The following is a 24,586-nucleotide window of genomic DNA, read 5'->3' as shown; positions in this document are numbered from 1 at the left end:
CGCTGAGCTGTTTGGGAATTTATGAATTTGAACAATGATCAATTTCCTCCCTAATCCCGGGAGAAAGCTATAAAACCAGGTTTTAATTAATTTAGTCACAGCAGAACATTGTTATCGACGTTCGGCAGCCTCATCTGTATGCAGCACCACCAGCCTCCGTGTGATAAGAAGTGGGCAGCCAGGCCGCTTTATTAGTTCGCCTTCACCTTTTGCCACCAGAGCTAATTTGCATTGAGATTGCTTGAATCAATGCCACCAGCAAATTGCCACATCTCGTAATTCATAACAGAGCCGTTCTTAAAGCGCAGCCTGAAACCATGAACTCGAGAGCACAAACAGGGAGTGAGACCCATCACTTCGACAAAAGCAAGCGATGGAAACAATTCAATTACATTTTGTGCAATGACCTATAAAGCGCTCTGTGTGTGTGTTTCTGTAGATGTGCATTGCGAAGGAGAGCATACAATTGTTCTTGTGCTCCAGTTCTGCTGAAGTGGTTTTCCTTTTGCTTTCAGATAGTCTTCGTGCTAAATGCTTGCTACGTTTTCCATTTGCTCGGACAAAAATGGCAACCTAGGTTAAAAAGTGGAAAGGACAACAGACGAGGCTCTGTGAGTTCTCTGCAGAGCATGCAGCCTGGGTGTGCAAATTAGCATCATTTTTGCACATTTTGCGTGTGCATCAAATTGTAGTCCTCATGATTGCGGGGGTCAGTTGGGAAGTATGGGGACAGAAAAATGTGGAAACCATGGCGTTCAGTCTGCTAGAGGCATATGAAAGACTTTGGTGCATTCATATTTTCAAAGGTAAACGACCTTAAAACACCCAGAGCAAAAGGCACGATAGATATATGCAGCATACAAAATCTTTATCCGCATTTTGGAAACTTGTTTGTTTTGTTTATCTGTTTGCTAGGCATTTGGACACCCCATAACCAAATTTGACAGGAACAATTGGACGCCATTTTGAATCAAAATGGTGGACAGAACCTTTCAAAAACCTCAGTTTTCAGGGGTTCTTGGAATTCAGTTTCAAAAACCTTTCAAAAACCTCAGTTTTCAGGGGTTCTTGGAATTCTGGAGCAGCAGTCTGGGTAGTAAAAAAGAAAGAAAACAATACAAATACAGAGCAGATCACCTGGTGCAAACAGAGCTGGAAGATCTCAGTCAGTAAGAGGACTCATTAAAACATTTGGCCTGGCACAGAGAAGATTAGGGACACACATGAGAGGTGCCTTCCAATATCTGAGGGGCTGCCATGTAGAATATGGCACAAACATATTGGTCCAGAAGGGAGGGTTAGATTGAACAGGTGGAAATTGCAGATGAAGTAAAAACATCAAGTTAACATTAAGAGAAACATCCCAGTGGCTTTTCGACTGTGGAACAGGCTGTTTCTCCTGCAAAAATATCTAAATAGGTTAAAGTGAAGTGTATCATATATTAATATGGACTTTGCTGTGTTTAAGAACTGAAGAAACCACCCAAAACCATCTGATGGGTACCAGGGCTTTATTAACATTTCACTGAATACAAATAAACTCAGTTGTCGCCGTTGTCTTTACATTAAATACACATTCTTTTAATAAAAATCCACATTTGCTATACAGAACTGTAGGCACGTTTTTTTGTTTTTGTTTTTAAGAAATGCAACGTTTACTAAAGCACCCAGATTCTGAAAGAATGGGAAAATCAGGTGCAGCCGTGTGAACCTTTGGTACACATTTGCAATTTGAGCCAACTTAACACATCCACAATTCTCATCCAAATAAAATCAAGTCACTCTGATGCTTTGAGCATGTGTTTTCTTGGAGAAAGAAGGGAAGTAAGGGTTTAAGGGATTAATGCTGTCCTGTCAGGGGGGGAAATTCCATTTGGATATTCGTGTTGACAATAATTAGTACTGCGCGGTGCAATGTATAGTTTATTTCTGGTCTGTTGACTGCAATAAACTGATGACGGTGCCAATCATTATAACCCCAACCCAGCTACAGTTCATTGCAGCTGCATCCCATTGAATGCAATAATCCAGTCACAAGATGTGCAACTGACACTTTCAATGGAAGCAAATCTCAATAGGACTTACTCCCAAAGTTCTTGTACATACAACATGTCTTTAACTTGGGCAGGACCAATGTTCTTAATGGCAATGCATGGTGGTTTAGCAGGTATTTCTGCCTGTAATAGTCCCATCGTTTTCAAGCATCAGCTATGCTGGCTGAGACTGGTGAGACTGAAATCCAACCATGGAAAAGTCCTGCTTTGGAAACGGCAGCTCAGTCAGTAGAGCGTGAGACTCTTAATCTCAAGGTTGTGGGTTCAAGCCCCACGTTGGGCAGAGGGTTGCACTAGATGACCCTTGTGGTCCCTTCCAACTCTACAATTCTATGATTCTATCATCAAAAGCATGGCAGCACCATCTAATTTCCTGCTTATGAAGCAGACCCATTTAAGGACCAGGCCACCACCCTGCATGAACTAAGACTTCCTTAAGGTCACTGAAAGCAAGGGTACCTGACTAGGTGCGGGAATGGGGCTTCAATCTGCAGCTTACAGTTGTGGTCAGCCATTGTGGTGGTGGTTAATTCCATGCCAGGGCATCCCTTTATTTTCATATGTTTCTAATAGCTGGGGAAAAGATTACCTGGCACTCGTGTGCAGCCCCACACAAAATACTTACCTTGTGACAACCTATCGAAATTTGAATTGGCCTCAAGGAACGCTTTCACAATAGGACTCATCTTGTTTCTGTGATTGTAAGGTGTTTTTAATTGTTTTTAATGTTGTATTCTAATTGTTGTAACCCACTCTGGGACCTTAGGGTGAAGTGTGGGCAATAAATGAAGAAGATGATGATGATGATGATAATGATTTGATGATGATGATGATAATGATTTGCAAATAAGAATGACATTATCTTCAGTTGAATTTTGGTAGCAGGACTAGATTGACCCCTAATTCGAGAAGTGGGTTTTCAAAAAATAGAAGGTGTACTACAAGCCTATGCTCAGAAGTAAATCTCAGAGTCTTCTCCCATGTGAATATGCACAGGATTGTAATCTTATCCTTAGTCATGTCTACTTAGAAGTGGATGTTTATAGAGAAGCAAGTCCCACCATGTTGAGTAAGTGAATTTAGGATTATAGCCTGAATCAATTTTTCTCCCTGTGAAAGAAACACCAAACTCAGTTTTCACTTCTGCTCAGAACTTCAGTGAAATGGCAGGTCAACTAACCTCCACTCCCACCCATTCCAGACTTGATAACGTTCGGTGGGGGGCAGTTGGCACTAAAATGTTGCTAGAGTACTTGAATTAGGTAAAAAGAAATTAGTGCATACTGTGGGATACCCAGTGTTACTTAGAGTGAACCCACTGAAATCAATGAAGTTGTCTATTGATTTTAAATAGGTCTACTTTGTATATGACTTGGTTGGTTATCACCCACTGAAGGAGAGGCATGGGTTCAATGATGAGGACAGAACACCAGTGTTTGATATGTGTCAGAATGAAAACTGCTTCCTTTTTTGTTTGGTGATTCCCTTCATTGTTTGTGACAAATGCACCATCTGAATTATTTAAAGAGGTTGTGTGACTTGGCTGTATAAATTAGAGTGGAAGTAATTTTTTTCCATTCCATTTGAAATTTGACAAATCCCCCCTATCTATAATAGCTATAATATTCAGAACATTGAAAAACAAACCTAGCATAATGTAGGCATGTATTTATGTTTGTTTTAAAATATTATATCCCAAGTTTCAGGAATAAAACTAGAATTTTTGGTATCTGACTTTGGTTTCAGTGTCACAAAACCTGCCCTCCCTCTCCCCTTCCCAGGTTTGAAACCTGGCAGCAAAACACAGATTATGCTGAATTTCAAATTTAATTATCATGAAACCTACAAATCAATCCTTGCAAATTCATTCCGTTGTAAGATTTGTGGTTGTATATTTGACATTGGTTTGTTTTTTTTAAAAAAGCAAACATTCATTTTTCTTAAATCTTTACAATTAAAACTTGCGTACTAAGAAGGAAAGCAACCGAACCCTAGGAGTGAGATCCAGGGAGCTTCAAGAGGTCCATGCACTCAATGGTTTTTAAAGAAGTCTTTCTGTTAAAGAGCTCTCTGGATCTCAGCCCAAATACAGTAATCCTCAAGCACACATGAAACTTCAAGATTTCACAAGCTGGAACATTTGTAGCGTTAAGGAAGATAACACAACTACCCTTTCCATTGAGGCTGAAGTTGCTAATTCTCGTATATTGTACAACGTAGTACACACCCCACACCCCTGAACACATACATACACACAAACACAAACGTGAAAACTTACAGGAACACTGGCACAATTTCAAAATTATGAGCTGGGGGAAGAAGGAATCACTGAACTCTTAACAAATTGGTAATCAATACATTTTACAGAGTATACAGCGCATTTTTTCTTTCTTTCTTTTTTTGTCGGCAGGTAAACGGGAACAGTTCAGAACAATGTAAACACAGAAGCTACTGCAGAGTTATGCCACACATATTGTATAATACACAATTAGCTTTTGCTTCACTGTAAAAGAAGCTAGACTAGTTATTGGCTGAGCTCTTACGGTCCACACAAAGGACAGCGTTCAGGCAGCTGGGCTTGTCCCTCCAGGTGTCCTGTTTGAAATAAAGTACACTGAAGCTGTTCTGTAAAGCAGACTGACAATCCATCTTCAGAATTGCTTGCTCTAAGGCTGTGTACACACTCCTGCTTTTACTCTGCACTCAGTCTGCTCCCACTGCGAAGCAGTGTACACATGATCCCTATCTACCTTGTCATTTCTAACAACATACTGTGTTTTGAGGCATTCTCCCCCAAACCAGCTTCAATCTACATTGAGGAAAAGTATGACTGGCAGCGTTCTAAGCTGGTAATGTGTGCACAGCCTAAGGCAGAAATGGAGAACCTGTGGTCCTCTTGATGTTGTCAGGAGTCAGTCAGCCCTGACGTTGGGTTGATGGGATGTCTGGGGCTGATGGGAGCCAGAGTCTAGCAACATCTGGAGGGCTCAAGGTTCCCCAAGCCCTCTTCTAAGGTGCACAAGAGGCAGCTGTGTTTTGTTGTCCTACAACACCAGAAGGGAATATTTATGAACATTCCACTGAACCAGTAAAAAAAAAAAATCACACTGTATTTGAATGGGTGTTAAAATGGAAATACGGGATTCGGCCAAACAACCACAACCACACAGAGAGATACCCATCCCTAAACATATTGGCTTTAGCCGGTGCTCTTTTCTAGTAAAAGAGGTGCTGAAACTCACCATGAAGTCTCCCTTGTTCTCTTACAATGGCAATGGTGCCAACCTGAGAGGTGCCGGAACTGAATTCTGACAAGTTTCAGCTGAAAAACATACCTGGCTTTAGCTATGCTCAGCACCTGATAATTCTGGGTGCAGATTCCTAATTCGCATCCAATGATGTCTCAACGTAGATGTTGGATATGCATGACAATGTGGATGGAGAAATCCATCCAGTTGTACGTTTGGTAGCATATCTGCGTCAGCAACTGTTACGGAAGGCTCCTTATGCTCCTGTGTTGGATCAGAATAATTCTTGCTTCTGGAAAGTTTGTTCCCAATAGTTTTTTTAAAACAACAACAACTGATTCCCCCCCCCCCATCACTTCTTCCCATGAAAAATAGGTGTCAGATGTTGGTGAGATGTTTCATACGCTCCACTCAGCAGACAATGTTGGATGATTAGCCATCTTTGAACATTTGACAGTATTAGCCCATAGATGTTCAGTGTCTAGTCTTTCTTGTCGTCATTCATCTAAGGCCAAGGTTTTCTCAGACTATGATTTGGGGAACCATGGGATTCCTTGGAAGTTTATCAGGGGTTCCTCAAAAGACTAGTCATGGTGGACTTGGGGAAACTCCCCTCTGGCAGCTTTCCCACCAGCTCCACAACTGATATTTGCTTGAGTGCATGAGCACAGTGGAAACCTGGGCAACTATCTATTCATATATGGACTAGGATACTCTCTACTGTCACACCATTGGTCTGTCTTTCCCAGTAATGGGACTGACAGAGGCTCTGCAGAGTTTGAGGCAAAGATTTCTACCAACCTTCTGATCCCCGTAACTTGGGACTGGGGGAACCTGTGACCCTGCAGATGTTGTTGGATTCTGACTCCTGTCAGTGCCAAGAAGCATAGTCTGTGATCACGCCTGCTTTTGCCAGAGATGCCAGAGACCAAAATTGGAACCTTGTGCATGCAAATCCTGTGCTTTGCCACTGACCCAATAATCCATCACACAAATGAGTTTGGACAGGTGGGAATAGAAGCAAGATCTGGGGATATTACTAAAAGAAGGAGCCTCAGGGAGGGAAGAAACTTGGAATCTTGCTACCCTGGAGCACAATTTGCTGAATATGGGAATATTGCACACCCATTACTGTTGTCCTAGCAGAAATGGAGGTGCAGCTAAGGCTGGACTTTGGAGCAGAAATCTAGGGTCCCCTTCAGCAGAATGAGCAGTAGGATCCCCAGCTGACATTTTGAAATAAGTGGAATAATATGTCTTACCCCACTAAACAACTTCCCTGTAAAACCACTAAGCTGAGAGTCTAGAATTACAGCAAACACTGAGTGGGACAATTGAAGTGACTTGAAGGTTTTCCAGTCATAGTGTAGCAAGGGAGGGGAAAGTTAAAAGAGGAAAAGGGATGAGATTATAGAGTAATGTGGGATCCAGAAGTGAAGAAGTAGAGATAGTTGAAGTGGGGCTAAGATTGTGAAAGATCTGAATTTACGTATGGTGTCCACAGCCTGAGAAGACCCGTGACAGGGCAACAGCTGGTAGATCAACTAAGCTAGGCTGTTTCTCAGATTTCTCTGAAAATTCAAATAAATTATCAGACCTCTTCTTCATGTTTGTTATGAGGTCTTATGATGTTATGAGGTACTTATCATGTGCTCTCTTCTTTTGGGGGGTTAAAAAAAAGAGGTGCTGGTATATATTGATAAAAGTACCATAGGTGCCAGCCCAAATTGGCTGCCATGGGCCACAAAAGAAGTACTGGTACTTCATACCTGTGAGTACTATGAGGGAAAATGCACGAGGGGGGAGGATTACATATCTTCCAACTATATCTCTGAATTCTAGGATATGTTTATGTGTGAGGTACTTCCTCACATGGTCAAGTATATAAACATTTTGGATATTCCTTAAAGAACATGGGGCAGTCTTCCTTTGTAACTTTCTCTAGAACAGTGGTTCTCTCCTTTCTTTAATTGACTTCTCAGGAAGCCATGGTTCCAAATGGTAATGTAGAGTCACCCTCTAAAACTGCATAATGAAACTCTGTGCATAAGTCTATGACAGGCTTCTGCCCCTCCCAGGAGAAGACAGAATTAGACTCACAATGGGGAACTTCTTTTAAAAGCAATAGCAACAACATATTTGAAATGTTTAAAAATTTCAGGAAATCTGCACGTTATTAGGCATTGTAACTGCAACTGTTAACTTTTGACTGATCTTTTCTTTATGATGCCATAGTCTTCCCTCCCACCTGAGTTCAACAAACCTTATGCCACCAATTTCTGAAACATTTATATATATATATGGAGCACCTGGATAAGACTATACAATGTTCTTGTTCAGCAGCAGAATTACTAAAGACAATGAGAATCTACTGCACAGACAAAGGGCAGTTCATGAACGCCAGTTACAAGTTAAGCATAGCAAATGATCCTCAATATGGCCAAAACCACATGTGGTTGTTGGAGAAATATTTATGAATGGCTTTCTTGAATAAGATAACTGTGTAAATGAAACCTGGTTGGGTTTCATGAGACACAAGCTAATCAATGTCAAGAAATGATCAGACCAAGTAGAAAAACAACAACCCATTTTCTTTCTCTCCCCCCCCCCATCCTTTCTAAGTCCTCAGCATGTCCAAAAGAAAAGAATAATATTCAGCATGTGCTTGCAAAATCTGTGCCACAAGATTACAACCTAACACAACTAAGGGAGATAAGTTCCACTTTAGAGCATGTCGGACACATTACGGTACTATCAAGTCGTATCAGCTTCGCCTTCAGCCAAGATGTAGTTCAGTTTTATGATCGTGCTGATAAAATCGCCAAGTTCTACAAAGTCCGCAGTGACAATGTTGACACCACTTTCGCCCGGTGTCTGAGTCTGGACCCACTGCATCATGGCGGGGAGAGCTCTGGGGAGGAAGAAGAGAAAAAAATTACCCACCATTGAAAGCATCAAATGTGCAGGGACATAAGAAGGCGTCTTACATTGAGTCAAACTATCAGCCCATCTAGCTAAGTGTTATCTACAATGACCAGCATTGGCTTCCCATGGTTTTAGACATGGTGACAACTCTTGTCAATGTTGCTGGGCTCCAACACCCATTAATGTACCTCAAGATGCCGGGCGGAGGAGGGAGAGAGAGAGAGAGAGAGAGAGAGAGAGAGAGAGAGAGAGAGAGAAAGGATTTTATTCTCAGCATCTTGAGAAATGTTCTTTTTTGTTTTCTGTTTCGTTTTGGATGCTCTCTGGGTTTTGATGTTCTGACTGAAGTTCAGAAACATCAGGAGGGCCAACGGTTCCCCACCCTGATGGGCCAGGTCTCAAAAATAAATAAAAATGGAGGCAGCAAATAAAATTGGAAAACTTGCAGCAGAGAATCCAACTTAACAAAAGTCTACTACATTTAATTCTCCTGAAGAGGAGAAGTTCACAGGTAGGAAAGTATATTTTTCCTTCCACAGATAATCTTAAAATTCAAATCACAACCAAAATCTGAACCATTTTAATGAAAATATTCCATATGTACATGGCAATGAGAAGGGAAAAAAACCAAGTCGGTGTTTTCCCTGGGCTGGAGGTGGTGTGTCTTGTTTAAGGATGGACAAATTTGTTTAAGGACGTATAGATCCATTAGTTTGGGTTTCTCAGTTTCTCAAACATAAATTAAATTCTTCACATTCCTGCAGCAATTTTAAAAAAATTAGAAACCAAACACCTCATGTAAATGTGTTAACATTTTAGTGCAAATTTCTGCCAATAAATTACATTTTGTATGCAATTTTAACTACTATACACATGATTGCTATCAATTTTCACTATTATGCATTTTAAAAGTCATTTTCACTAAAATGTGCATGTTATGCGCACTTTCCCCTAATATGTGCATTTTTGTTTGGCTGGAGAACTGTATCGCAAAATTTGGAGAAGGACGAATTTCAAAAGATAGATGTGTTTTGGTTCACATATTGGCTTGAGAAGTGAGAATTAGGTGGTTCCTTATTAGAATTCAAACAAAATCAAATTTGTCCCATGTTCCTTGTCTTGTTTACCATTCCTTGTAATTCCCAGTGCCTCCATCCCTGTAATTGGCCTCATTAAGCAGTTTATTCAGCGAAAGCACAGCCCATGTGGCATGGCAGATACCCACATGGCTGAATGCTCTTAGAAACATAAAACAGCTACATTATACACCCTGACATTAGCAATAAACACCTTCTGGTTAGCTGTTAAAAAAGAGGGGGAGAGGGGCAGAGAAAGTGGATTATGTGCCTGGCCCAATGTGTGTCTCTTTCCCAATACAAAAACCTGCAGGTAGCCAAGGTGTTTGGAGAGTCAGAGAAAGATCTCTCCATCACAGTGTGGAGCCAGTGGTTCAGAGCGGTGGACTCGTAATCTGGTGAACTGGGTTAGATTCCCCGCTCCTCCACATGTAGCTGCTGGGTGACCTTGGGCTAGTCACACTTCTTTGAAGTCTCTCAGCCCCACTCACCTCACAGAGTGTTTGTTGTGGGGGAGGAAAGAAAGGAGATTGTTAGACGCTTTGAGACTCCTTCGGGTAGTGATAAAGTGGGATATCAAATCCAAACTCTCCTTCTTCATCAACCCTGTAATGTTCCTAATGATTCCTCAAGTTTGCATCAAAATATCCACCCACCCCAAGCGCCAGTACCAGTTTTCCTCTTGGGATAAATAACAGGGCTGTGGTTCCAATACTACAGAGTGGCCCTGATCTGTCCCAAGACAATCTGGAGCTTAGAGTATGCAGATCTGAGTCTCGGCGCAATTTGGGGGCCTTGGGCAGTCATGTGGTAGAGGGACAGGGAGAAGGAGACAAATGTTTTCTTCTCCCCCCTGGACCACTTAAACATGGTAAAACATGTGGTTGTAGGGGGAGAGGAGAAACACACAGGTTGCCTGCAAATCTCCTTCTCCCTCTCCTCTCCTCATCACAATCACCCCCAGCTCTTTTGACATTCCTCCAGGTAAACCTGACATGACCCAGGCCAGTCTCGGGCTGCCTCAACCCAATCTGGATAAATCCAGGGTTGCCCCAAATTAGCCCACTCCAGTTCAGGATCTGAGAACCAGCCAGATTCAGTACATAGCCCTAGTAAGTAAAAGCTACCAGTAGGGAGATTCAGATTGGTGCCATGGCAGGCCAAGTGTTATGTCTCCTGTCCCCTTACACTGTGGCCTTGGCCTGGATTGGGTGACCCAGCGTCATGGAGTGGCTGGGTGCTGAGGAGTGGTGGGAGGCAACAGCAGGGAGAAAAGGCTCAGAGCCAGCAAACTGGTGGTGGGAGGAGCAGACTGGGAGGAGGAGGAGTCAGAAGCTGAAGACGGAACAGGGTCTAGAGAGCAGGAAGAGGCTGGGAAAGCAGTCCAGAATCAAAGGCAGAAGCAGAGGCTGAAGTTGAGGGGGGAAGAGAAGCAGAGAGGAGGCAGGCCACTGAAGAAGCCTGGGATGTTCTTGGGTTACAACTCCCATCCAGCATGGCCAATGGTCAGGCATGATGGGAGCTGTAGTCCAACAATATCTGGAGGGCTACCACTATATTATGCTGTTTGCTTATCTCTCAGCCTGGTCTTTGCAACCAGAGAGAGGAATTCAGCATAGTGCTAGCAGACTGCTCTATCACTGGAAGCACATCTGCTTGCCTGGTGAAATGACCTGACCTTTCTTCCTCCTGCATATTGCTCAGGGGATCTTCTGCCCCCCTCCCAAAGCCTATTTGAGAGATGCAGGGGGCATGGGGGGAGAGGGAGAGGGAGAGGGGGGCATTGTGTTAGTGGAAGTGCTTGCACAGGCTTCCACTGGCTGAGACTTGTGTGTTGTATCCCACCAAGAAACACAAGTCCTCCAAGTCGGTGGTGGTTCCTTATTAAAAGGAACTGATCACACGGGGGCGAGGAATGGGGGAAGTAATCAGCTCATGGTTGTTGCCAAGAAACTACCGGGTAGTGATTGTCAGCATCGCCCTTGAGCCAGTGTACCAACTGGACTCATGCACTACAGCCCGACTGGGCTAGGCGAGCTGGGTAGCACTGCCAGAGACCTCCTTTCCCACAGGAACAGGTCACAGTGCTGTGGACTCACAGCTTGGAGCTGAGAGCACCGGATTCACTGTCTCAATAATACAGTCGTCGCGCAGCAGCGTTTTGCAGAGTCTTGCAGAGTATAAACCACTCGGAGAGCAGCTCTGTAAAGTATCTTCCTTTATTCTATAACTACAGCTATAATACAAAACTATATACAGAGCTAAATATTCTGAGCATAAATCAATGCTATACTCTGAGTGCCTGCAGCTGCTCTTAGCAGCAATCTTATCTATAAACACGATCTCTTGCACTCTCTCTCCGACACACTGACTGACTCTCTCACACACAGAGACTCACTCACTTGACTAATTAAGTAGAGAGCAGTACATTGCTCCTCCTCTCTGTAGAGTCAGCAGAGACCTCAGGAGATTCTTGGATATGGGAGGGGTGAAATCTCCTCAGTGATCAATCATATTAAAATGTTCATCCAGCCTCAAAATGTTAAACTGTGCCATCTGATTGAATATGCTTCCAAATTTTATCCAGCAATTGGAGAGTGCTGAATTATAGATAAGCATTTCAGCAGAATGAATTCCATGGCTGCCGAGCGGCAATTTAGAAAAGCTGAATTCATAAATTTGTAAAAGTTACTTCCACTTGTTTCCAATGAGCCTGATGCCTACAAGAATGAAGAACTTCCATGGCTGATGCCCTGAGATCAGCAAAGAATCTATGTCAGGGACAGGGAACCTGTGGCATTCAAGAATTTGTTGGACTACAATTCCCATAGTCCCTGATTTGGGCCATGCTGGATGCCATGCTGGATGGGGCTGAAGGGTGGTGAAGTCCAACATCATCATCCATGTCACCAAGAAGCTACTTGCACATTACTTTCCAATGTCCTGTTTTGTAATGGAGTGGGGGGTTTTCCAAAAGCAACAGACCCAGAATTACCCCCAAACTATGTACCCGCTCCTCCAGATCAGCCAGCCCCCCAACCATCTGGTCTAGGGAACCACCCACTAACAGTGCCCAAGTCTTTGCTGGCTCTCATCCAGTTCATTACTGAGGCAAGACAACAGTCTAGCACATCCACTGCTTCACCCACAGATGCAAAGGGGAAGCAGAGCTGTGGGTCATCAGCAAATTGCCGACAGTGTACTCCAAAACTTTGGATAAACCCACCCAGTCATTTCATGCAGATGTTAGACAGCATAGGGGATAAAATCGAACCCCTAGGGACCCCAGATTGAAGGCTCCACAGGGCTGAAGAACACTCCCCAAGCAACACTCCCTGGAAGTAACCATCAGGCAGGACAGCAACCACCTCAAAGTCACCCACCTCTAACTTAGACACCCGCTCAAGAAGGATGCCATGGTCGATGGTATCAAAAGCTGCTGAGAGGTTGAGGAGAATTAACAGAAGAGGAGGAGGAGGAGGAGGGGTTTGGATTTGATATCCCCCTTTACCACTACCCGAAGGAGTCTCAAAGCGGCTAACATTCTCCTTTCCCTTCCTCCCCCACAACAAACACTCTGTGAGGTGAGTGGGGCTGAGAGACTTCAAAGAAGTGTGACTAGCCCAAGGTCACCCAGCAGCTGCATGTGGAGGAGCGGGGAAACAAACCCGGTTCACTAGATTACGAGTCTACAGCTCATAACCACTATACCCCACTGGCTCCACACAGGGACACATTTCCCTTGTCTCTCCCCAACAGAAGTCATCACACAGCGCGACCAAAGCAGTTCTTAGAGCAGGGCTGGCCCAGGGACCAAAATGGCCCTCAGGATTCTCTCTAGGCCATGCCCTCCCCAGTCCACACCCATTCTCAGGACACACCTATCACCGATTCTGCTCCAGACCCCCCTGAAGAGCTTTTTACAGGCTGGAATGTGCCTTTGACCTGTGATCACAGCTCCTGCTGCTTGGATGCAGGATGAAGATGTATGTGTGGGTTGAAACCACATCCACTTTTAGCTCCTGCCCCACCTACCCCTGGCTTGTGTCCACAATTTTGCCGCCCCCAAGCAGGCAAGTGTTCCCTGCCCCTGTCTTACAGTAACTGGCCTGTGTTCTCCATGACTAAAGAAGAGTCGTATTATTAATGTTGTTAATTTTAACGACAGCTGAACATTTAGACGAGCGGTAGTGTCGCTGAAGGGTCCAGGCCAGGAGTACATCTAGTTACGCATGAGGGAAATGGTGGCTTTTGCAGGAAGCCTCAAAACACACCAAAGGTTTAACGAAGGATGGCTAGCTGCCTAGTCATCGAGGTCTGTTGTGTTTCCCAGACAGATGGGCTGCCAAGGCATACCTTCTGTTACAGTCAGCCAGTCTCACGGGAGACCACAGAGGGCCTGACTCTGTGGTGTCTACTCCCATCGACCTTCTTTGGTGACAAGATAAACCCTCTGTTCAAACTCCCACAGGCGTGAGGGAGAGGCGTTGGAGGCGACATTGCATTTGCATGCTGTTGTGAAAATCCCTGCACTCCTGCTACAGATACCCTTCCCACCATTTATATTTGCCGGCTGAGGAATTCGCCTTCCTCTCCCATACGGAGTCTCAGCCCCTCTTTTAATTGAATCCTTTGAACTGGCCTCTGCTATAGTAGAGGGATCGCATCAAAAGCCTCCTTGCTGGCTGACTATATTCAAGGCCAGCAAGTCCTAGAATTCCATGTGGAGCAATTACGGTAATTTCTGTCAATTTATTGGGCTGATGTGGTTTGGTAGACGCCGACAAGAGCCAGCTAGCACCGTGGGCCTCGGGATGGAGGTCATTTGACACTGCTACCCAGACTTATTAAAAAAGTTATTTAACTGCCTTGCTGTTAGATAATTCATCCATTGTAAGAGGTTGTAACAAGCATTACACGCTATTCATATTCAGGGAGTATTCAGAGGATGATTTAATGAAGGTGGCATTTATTTTTCCTCTAAGCCCCACATAAAGGTTGCAGCATCTGGGACTCTTTAGTTTAGGGAAAAGGCAAGTCAGTGGTATAAGGGGGGATTATGAAGATTTGCCTTTAAACCAACCTGGACTCTGAAATCATGATCTGAGGCCCTTCTTAAGGGCCCACTCCACAAACAGTCCAGAGCAGGGGTTGGCAAAGTTTTCATGGCTTGGGCCAGTTTATGGTCCTGCAGACGCTGTGGTGGGCCAGAGTGCGCATGCGCAAACGCTATTTCCGGCGTTCCTTCCAGCGCGGAGGAGGTGTGCACAGCTTCCCATTGGCTTCAGGAGCTTCCTGCAGCCAGTGGGAAGCCGGCCAGCGTTGCAGAAGGTGGTCCCCTCTCTGCTCTGCGCCGGTTTAGCGCGGCACATGGGAGCTGACCAAGCAGGCGGTGGGGGTCCCCAAGAGGGCGGCAGGGGTCCATGGGCTGGTTAAATGGCCCCCATTGGCCACTTGTGGCCCATGGGCCTTAGGTTGCTGCCCCCTGGTCCAGAGATTGACAACATGAGAACAACAACTTTCCTGCTCTGTTTGTGGAATGCTTGCCTGGCGCCTTCACTACATAACTTTAGGCCCCAGGCAGAAACCTTCCTCTGTAATCAGGCATTTCGCTGATTGAACATGCTATGGTATTTTAAATGTGTTTGCGGGAGGGAGGTTAGTGTTGGGTTGTTGTTGTTGTTGTTATATGTATTTTCTGTTTTCATTTTGTATTTTTATGCTGTAAACCACCCTGTGATCTTCTGATGAAGAGCGGAATATGAACTTAATTAATAATTTAAATGTGGACTGAATTGAATTTGTCCCCTAGCCCTCCATGCCCCCATTTTTCCTTGTCAGTCACGAGGAAATGTTCATCAAATTTGCCCACTCCAACTTTAAAGGTATGTTATAGATTAGGGAGGGAACCCCCCCCCCCAGCCCTATAAATTAATAAATGGTAGGAATTTGGTTATATGGGATGCAAAGGGAGAAATACAAGCTGCAGGTGAATCCCTGAGTTGGCTTATGCAAAATGACCTGGCGAAGCGAGGGCCATTGAGAGCCATTGGCAATGCAAGGGAACTGTCCTTTTCCCCCTTGCCCTGAGGTATGAGACTGTGGTCTGGAAGGTTGCCAGGATAACTGGGTACAAGGTGACAGGAAAAGAGAGTTTTTAGCGGGGTGTTCTGTGAAGGAGGAGGAGGAAGAAAGACAGGGATCCATCTTGGGCAGGCTGGCTGAAGGCTGGCTAGGAGAGATGCCTTGGACTCCATGTCTGCACTGCTGTGGGGGACAAGCTCCTCTTGAAATGACCATGCTGTAAGACTTGGACTCCCTCCATGGAGACTGAAGGTCTAAATAGTGAATAAACCATATTTCTTAAAGATACAACAGTCTCTGAAGTCTCGGTTCTCCAAAGGAACACAGACCCTGGGTGAGTGCGTGGACCCCTCTGGAATCTTGCAGGTATGGCACCCAGCTTTTGTAACAGCACCATGATTGCACATTTCCCCACTTTTCTAATATATAAGGGAACATAAAGGCAGGTGTATGATCCTCACACAAGTCTATGTGACCTACCTATGCGACACAAGATTCCTTACAGCTCCTACCCCATCACAAAGGCTGTTTGTTGATGCTGAATTTCCAGCACCAATGCCTGTGGCAGGTGTGTATCCACTGGAGATTACCCAAGAAAATACTGACCAGGCTTACCCTCTGTCTCCGCTTATGATATCTGACAAGAACACGGCTGGAGGTAATTCAACTCCAGGCAATTACAATAGCCCTGATCTGCTCTTCCTGTACACAGCATATGTTATCTCCTTAAATAAAACCACATCGAACAGGCAGCGTTTTCTCTGCAGTGGGAGCCGGTAATGAATTGATACATCCCAGCGCTGCTGGATGCATTTCCCCGATGGAATATTCAGCGAGTGTAACCAAGAGTAGGAGCCAAAGTGACATGGTTAACCATGCAGCTGTGAAATGGAGCACTGATGTGAGAATCCAGGAAAGTGAAACTAGCTAGCTCAGGGACCGAGGCATACATGTCACTGAGCAATCAAGAGCTACATAAAGAAACAGCAGGGGGACGAATGATGAGACAAGTGACATGAATGGAGAAAGGGAGAGCCAAGGTAGCCTAGATTTTACCCAGGGACAATGGTGCAGCAAAAAAACCCTTAAGGTGGCTCAAGGCATTTCTTCAGTGCTATAAATCTGGTTCTTTGCAATGTAAGAACCAATCTTGAAGCAATTAAGAAATCCCTTGAGACACCTTAAGTTTCTTTGTTGGGCCATTGCCACTGGGTAAAATCTAGCTAGCTTGTTTTTGCTAGAGCCGATGGGTTAAAACAGCTCTTTTCTGATTATGCTTAGACATGCTGGTATCCTTGTTGTTGTTGTTTAGTCGTTTAGTCATGTCCGACTCTTCATGACCCCATGGACCAGAGCACTTCAGGCACTTCTGTCTTCCACTGCCTCCGGCAGTTTGGTCAAACTCATGTTTGTATCTTCGAGAACACTGTCCAACCATCTCGTCCTCTGTCGTCCCCTTCTCCTTGTGCCCTCAATCTTTCCCAATATCAGGGTCTTTTCCAGGGAGTCTTCTCTTCTCATGAGGTAGCCAAAGTACTGGAGCCTCAGCTTCAGGATATGTCCTTCCAGTGAGCACTCAGGGCTGATTTCCTTCAGAATGGATAGGTTTGATCTTCTTGCAGTCCGTGGGACTCTCAAGAGTCTCCTCCAGCACCATAATTCAAAATCATTAATTCTTTGGCAGTATCCTTAGATACTTGGAAAAATAAGTTCCCCTGGGCAGGGCACCTTTTTAGAACACCCTTGCCCCAACCTGGTGCCCTCCATATGTTTCTGACTTGAACTCCCATCAGTCAGAAAGTTTTTATCTTTTAAAAAGTCACCACCAACTTGGCAACAATTTTGCATGAACCCAGCCTCGCAGGCTGAAAGCTGGTACTATTTAGCACACAAAAGAAACAAATTCAACAAATCAGATTTTCTCCTCGTGGCAAAACTGACCTGACCTAAATATATAAAATACTGCTAATGCAATCTGCTGCCCTGCCTCCATTTTGCATATTTCATTTATAGATACTATAGCATTTGTAAACTTGGGAAGTTGGATAAGAGCATAGATCTCTCCGCTCCCTCAGAGATCATTACTGATAATGCTCAGTAAAAAATGGCTAGATTTAATACATGCTTGCACCCCATTGCAGCTGAAAAATAACACTAAAAAGTATAATCAGCACAGATTTTCTTCAAGACAGCTAGAAATGGGAATGACCCGGGTTAGATTAATCTTTGTGATCTCTGGAAGGACACCTTCCTACATTGTACAGCAAAATAATTATTGTTATGCCACAGCAGCTACAAAGTAAAATACATGATTGAGACACCATAAGTGATTCTCTTAGCAATCATATCTAAAAGGTTCTAATGTAGGAAATAGGCAGTCCAATCAAAAGTGTCCAGATGGAGATAATGAACATAGCTCCCCCATGAAAATAACGCCAATAGTGACCTCCCCCCCCCCGAAGTAAGGTATAACTAGCAAAAAAAGAGGCAGCCTTTGAAAATAAGGGACCCATTGTGGCAATCCCACATTAAGGAGCTGTTGTGAATTTATAGGTGGATTCCAGATTGTGTTGATCTTGGGCGTTTAATTCGTCACAACATGCATTACTGCAATTGTCTTAAAGCTCTTGAGGCGAAACACTCCTCTCTGATGAAGCTCAGTAAACAAAGGATGGACCTGGCAGATCTCCAAGGCTCCAAACTGCTCATCACCAATCAGTTTTGCTTCAGTCCTTAAAGCCACTTTATCAAGCAGTAATATATTCTACATGACAGTTGCTTAGCTACCAGAACTCTAATTTAGATGGCTCTACAATTTTAAAATCTCCCCAAAGGTCAAAGCCCATTGTATGCTCCATCCTTCGGTCACATTAAACCCATCTTTACATCCGCCTCTTCCTCGTTCATTCCAGACCCTCCAAGTGTCCCTGTTTTTCAGGAACAGTCCTGGATTTACAGAAGACCATCCTGGTTTCTGATTTGATCCTAGAATATCCTGATTTTCCTTAGGACGTCCGTAATTTCTTCAGAGAAATATTGGAGGGTCTGGAGCTACGCAACCCCAAGCCAAGGAGATAAGTATAACTATACAGTGGTACCTTGGGTTAAGAACTTAATTCATCCTGGAGGTCCGTTCTTAACCTGAAACTGTTCTTAACCTGAAACACCACTTTAGCTAATGGGGCCTCCTGCTGCTGCCGCGCTGCTGGAGCCCGATTTCTGTTCTCATCCTGAAGCAAAGTTCTTAACCCGAGGTAATATTTCTGGGTTAGCAGAGTCTGTAACCTGAAACATCTGTAACCTGAAGCGTATGTAACCCAAGGTACCACTGTACAACCTTTGGAAGACATCTGAAGGCAGCCATGCATAGGGAAGTTTTAAAAAATGTTTAATGTTTTTATATATGTTGGAAGCTGCCCAGAATGGCTGGGGCAACCCAGTCAGATGGGCGGGGTATAAATAATAAAATTATTATTATTATGGGATAGGACGCCCCATTTTCATCAGAGAAATGCTGAAGGATATGTCATTCTTTTACCAGCTCAAATCATGAATTCTGGGGGAAGTGTCATTATAGCAGCTTGTGCATCTGTTTCGGCCCAAGCGTAATGTGTCTTCCCAAGCCCAAAGTTATCCCATCTCCATTACAAACTCCTCCTAGACCTCCTTTTATTTCTTTCGCTATAAAATTTGACTTCCGACAGACAAGTGGGAATGCACAAGGCCTAACACTGAATTTGCCTGCCTTTCCCCCTTGCAAGGAAAGTACAATCAAATCAGAATAATGGCTCTTAAAGGAACAAAAACATCACGGCCTGTAATAATAATAATAATAATAATAATAATAATAATAATAATAATAAAGAAACCACTGTGTTTTATCCTACTGCTCAAAATGAAGTCTGCATCTTTTTCCAGCCACGAAGAATCATGGAAAGTGCTTTGCAAACATTAATGAATTTAGCCTCACAAATCCTCAATGAGGTATTATAATAATTTTTACAGGGAAGAAAATGAGAAGTGAATCGCTGGCTCCAGAGATATTTCATGAACTACTGAGAGGCAAATGCAGTGAGGCAAAATGTGAGTCTCTGTCTTGCCTGCTTTTTATTGATTTGCTAACAAAATGACTACTGTCATGGTGGGTGGGATGTATGTGGTCATGAACTGTGCTCTGGTGTGAGACTGGATGGAACCGGGGAGTTGCTGAGAGGATGGAATGTGTTAAGGTAAGAGGCAGGAGGAGTCTGCAGAGAGACAGGAAGTTGGGAAAGAAGCAGTTCCAGTTTGCCAGTTAACATGTTGTTATTGTTTAGTCGTTTAGTTGTGTCCGACTCTTCGTGACCCCATGGACCAGAGCACACCAGGCCCTCCTGCCTTCCACTGCCTCCCGCAGTTTGGTAAAACTCACGTTAGTAGCTTCGAGAACACTGTCCAACCATCTCATCCTCTGTCGTCCCCTTCTCCTTGTGCCCTCCATCTTTCCCAACACCTCAGCTTCACGATCTGTCTCAGCTTCACGATCTGTCCTTCCAGTGAGCACTCAGGGCTGATTTCCTTAAGAATGGAGAGGTTTGATCTTCTTACAGTCCATGGGACCCTCAAGAGTCTCCTCCAGCACCATAATTCAAAAGCATCAATTCTTCGGCGATCAGCCTTCTTTGTGGTCCAGCTCTCACTTCCATACATCACTACTGGGAAAACATCACTACTGGGAAGGCCAGTTAACATATCCTCCAACATTTCTCCAGTGACAATAGGAAAAGCGGGACATTCCAGGATATAATCAGAAATGGGGATGACCTCTGTAAATCCAGTTATAAAGGAGTTGATTGATCTGGAATTAGGGCAGAGAGTGGGGGTCACTTATTAGGAACAGGTCTAGCAGATGTGCTCTGCTGCTTTGAACATTTTGAACCTGGAGGGCACCAGGTTTGCGAAGTCTGCTTCCAGGCACTTCAGGACTCTCTGTTGTTTTTCTTGCAATAGACTTTGGTTGTGAAGCTGAAACACAGTTAGCTGAGGCTAAGGCTCATTAAACTCATTGGGACTTCTGAGTAGATATAGGCCAACATTCACAGCATACATATAAAGCACTATGACCCCCACGTTAAACTTTCATGGCTACCTCCACAGGATTCTGGGAACTGTAGTTTGTTAAGGGTGCTGAGAGTTGTTAGGAGGCCCCTCCTCCCCTCAAAGAGACACAGTTCCCAGAGTTCCCCGTGAAGAAGAATTAATTGCTAAACCATTCAGGAAACTGTAGCTCGGGGTGGGGGGTAATAGGGGTCTCCTAACAATTCTCAACACCCTTAACAAACCACAGCTCCCATAATTCTTTGGGAGAAGCTGAGGCTGCTTAAAGCACTTTAAATGTATGGTGTGTATGTGTGGCCATACCTAGATTGCACTGTTGTTTTTTAAATCACAAAATGATGTGGAAACGTGAACTTACATTTGTAAAAGTGTAAAGATGAAACCAACATTCACAAGATTCACCCATCCCTGTTGGAGACTTTGACTCCATAATCCATGCCATCTCTCAATTATTGAAAATTACTCCTCAAAATCCCACTTTTTCTAAAGTCTAGGTTTGGGCCAGGCAAAATCTTAGTGGCAGTCGCAGCCACACTACGGCTGGCCTAGAGCTATTCCCAACTGCTTCCACAATGGTGATGACTCCTGATACTTCACATTTAATTCCTGCCTCTGCTCCAAGCAACTCAGGATAGATAGCTAGTGTGGAATTCTCTTCATTTTATCCCCAGCACCCAAAACCCTAGAAGGTTAGTGGGGGCTTTGTGGCCAAGTGGAACAACTCTAAGTTCCTTTAACTCACTGGCTCAGTTAGAGCCATCCTCGTTGCCAACTCTAAAAATACAGCTGTACCCTGGAGCAGCTAACACAAAGAGATGTAAGAACCTTTGAAGATAAAAACCAGTGCATACAAAAGTTACAAAATCTGGGCCAGAGAGCAGATACCTCTGGAGAGAGATCATCTCTGCCTGTTCTTGTAAGAAGGCTCCAACATATCCGGGAGGCATTTGGAGCAGTGTCCTGAGGACTGAAGTCAAGAGCTGGGAAAACCCATGGTAGGGCTGCCATATTCCGCAAAGTGAAAACCAGGACACCTCCAAAGTTGAGCTTACAAAAAAACCAAACCCCAAATAACACAATTTTTCGATTGACTTGCCTAAGATCCAGTAGAAAACAATGGGGGAAATTTATAACTTATCTTAAAGGCCACTGTAAACAGTTAAAATCATTAGTAGGATTGGAATATCACTTGTAGTTTAATGGTGAATTTAGGATACAATGGAGAGATAAAGATCTGGATTGTTATAAAAGATGCAGGAGGAAATGATTAACAGTGGGACCCACAAAGGGTAGGGGGGGGGGGAGTCCAAGAGATTCCTTGTTGTTTGTTGTAAATTGTATAGGTACTGCAAAATTTCAATCTGAGAAACTAAAAAACCCCAAATTTCTGAAAAAAAATAAGATCCAGGAGAAAGCGCCACCTTTCGGAAATTGTCCACCCCCCACCCCTAGATGTCAATTCCACCTTGAAATCCTGGTAATGTCCAGGAAAATCTGTGGGAACAAGTACCGTATTTTTCGCCCCATAGGACGCATCGCCCCATAGGACGCACCTAGTTTTTTTTGGGGGGGAATAAAGAAAAAAAAATTATTTCCCCCCCAGGCACGGGGCTGGTGCGGGGGAAGCCCGAGCTTCCCCCGACCCCAGCCCCCAGAACAGCCTGCTATCTGCAAGCCTAGGGAGCCGCGCTGGTCTCCCCAGGCTTGCTGAGAGCTGCGCTAAGCCTGGGCGCGCTCTTCAGCGCGCCCCAGGCTTTGAAATGCAGGCAGCTCTGCGCAACCCTTGGGAGCCCAGCGCGGCTTCACGCCGGGCTCCGGAGGGTTGCGCGGAGCTGCGCGGAGCCCGGGAATGCAGGCAGCTCTGAGCAACCTTCAGGAGCCCTGTGCAGCTTCACACCGGGCTCCCTAGGGTTGCGCAGAGCTTCCTGAAGCCTGGAGAGCGAGAGGGGTCGGTGCGCACTGACCCCTCTCACTCTCCAGGCTTCAGCGAAAGCCTGTATTCACCCCATAGGACGAACACACATTTCCCCTTCATTTTTGGAGGGGAAAAAGTGTGTCCTATAGGGCGAAAAATAAGGTAAGTACTTTCGATTTTTTTCATGCCTTTCAGAATGGGGTTTTTCTACTTTCAGAATGGAGTTTTCCTCCTGAGTTCAGGCCCCTAGGCTCACCCCTCTGACTTGGTTGGAGCTGTGTTGACTTCCCAGGCAGGCACAGCTATGTACCTATAGGAGGTACATAGGTGAAGCCAGGCCACCTCATTTGGCCAGGTCTCAGTTCTGCACAGCAGGTCAGAGCTCCCTCATTCATTAGGTGACAGATGGCTTCCTTTGGACAGAACCAGCATTCATCAACAGCTCCACCAGACTGGGGAAGGGAAGGGGTGTTGACCAATGCTCATCCCAAATTATGAAACGTTACAGAGTGAGGGCCTCAATGTACCTGGAACTCCATCTTGCCCCTGGGAGTTTTAGGGTGTGTGTGTGTGTGTGTGTGTGTGTGTGAAACTTTGTTGGTTAGATTTAAGGAGGATCCCTTCAAACGAATTAAGAGCGTAAGAACTACTAGCAGCTTTTATTTTCAATAATGGCCCCATCAGATCCCCTTTAGAACTGAAAAGCTGAACACACAACTGACTGCTGTTTATCCTCCAGCCTCTGGTTCCAGCCAATGGGGCTGCTGAATTTGTAAAAGGGAGAAGAAAGGCAAAGAACAGGATGGAAAGGGAGGGGAAAGAACAGCAGGATCATTATGAGTTTGGCACAAGCTGCCTGCTAGTCAAAGAAGCTTGGCATGTACACCCTGTACAGGAGAACACGCGAAGTCTGATGTTGCCGCAAGCCTTCCAGGTTTCTTAAAAAAACTGAAAATGACAAAATAACAGGCAAGTGCCCACCTGGGTCTTCCCATTTACCCACCCATGCCAACCGCTGCTGGATACAACAGTAATTCAGGTTGGAGTTGTGAATTCAGAAAAGAGCTTCAAGGAACCTGACATTATTACATGCCCCACCTTCTTTTAGACACCAGGGACTAGCTGCTTCTGGTATCAAGCAGCAGAGTTCTTCAGTGAACATTATCAGCCAGAAGCAGACATGATGTATTTGCTATTGAGCTGTGTTTTAGGGGAGGCCTGCAGACTCCTTTCGCTTTTATCTGGGTTACAACGGCGCTGCCTTATTGTACATTTGCTGTGTTGCTTGAGGGAAGGGGGCTGGGGAGGAGAGCAGAGCCATTTTTCATTCTGAGGAGGACAGATGAACTGCGCCCTTGTAATTCCCGTCTGCATTAGAGAAATAGCTTTGTGGCAGGTGAGACGGTGTTTGTGCGTCAATGCACGGCGTCAGCACAAGCTGCTTTGTTGTGGGCATGCACTCATGCGCCACATCAGTGAACTCATCAGTCTTCAAAGACCTTATGGCTGGCTGTATATATTTCTGGCCTCCAGTGGAACATCTCCTACTGAAGAATTAACATGTGGAGGGTTAGGGTCTGAATATGTACCTTTCTCCAAAAGTGTGTGTGTGTGTGTGTGTGTGTGTGTGTATACGTATACATATACACATACACATACACATATATACATATAAACACACACACACACACACACACACACATATATACACACATATAAAGGTAAAGGGACCCCTGACCATTAGGTCCAGTCGTGACCGACTCTGGGGTTGCAGCACTCATCTTGCTTTATTGGCCGAGGGAGCCGGTCATGTGGCCAGCATGACTAAGCCGCTTCTGGCAAACCAGAGCAGTGCACGGAAACGGCGTTTACCTTCCCGCCAGAATGGTACCTATTTATCTACTTGCACTTTGACGTGCTTTCAAACTGCTAGGTTAGCAGGAGCAGGGACCGAGCAACGGGAGCTCACCCTGTCTCGGGGATTCGAACCGTTGACCTTCTGTTCAGCAAAGCCTAGGCTCTGTGGTTTAACCCACAGCGCCAGCCGCGTCCCTACATATACATATACACATACACATACACATATACATATGTACACACACACATATATACATATACATATACACACATATGTGTCAGATCACCCAATTAAGGAAATTGGAGCTGATTAATTGTATGCATTTTAAT

General features: G+C 44.6%; 1 protein-coding gene across 1 annotated transcript in view; it reads right to left on the bottom strand.

The window, feature by feature from the left end:
• Nucleotides 1-7,903: 7,903 nt before the first annotated feature.
• The window catches only part of PLCXD3 (phosphatidylinositol specific phospholipase C X domain containing 3), a 90,515-nt gene continuing 73,832 nt past the window's right edge, over nt 7,904-24,586 (bottom strand). Inside the window, exon 3 of the mRNA XM_081881653.1 lies at nt 7,904-8,213. Coding sequence (XP_081737779.1) covers nt 8,057-8,213 — 157 coding nt within the window. The 3' untranslated portion in view covers nt 7,904-8,056. The remainder of the gene's footprint in view (nt 8,214-24,586) is intronic.

Source organism: Podarcis erhardii (assembly GCF_964252035.2).
Source record: "Podarcis erhardii genome assembly, chromosome: 11".
Taxonomy (NCBI): Eukaryota; Metazoa; Chordata; class Lepidosauria; order Squamata; family Lacertidae; genus Podarcis; species Podarcis erhardii.
This window is presented reverse-complemented; position numbering and strand designations above follow the sequence as displayed.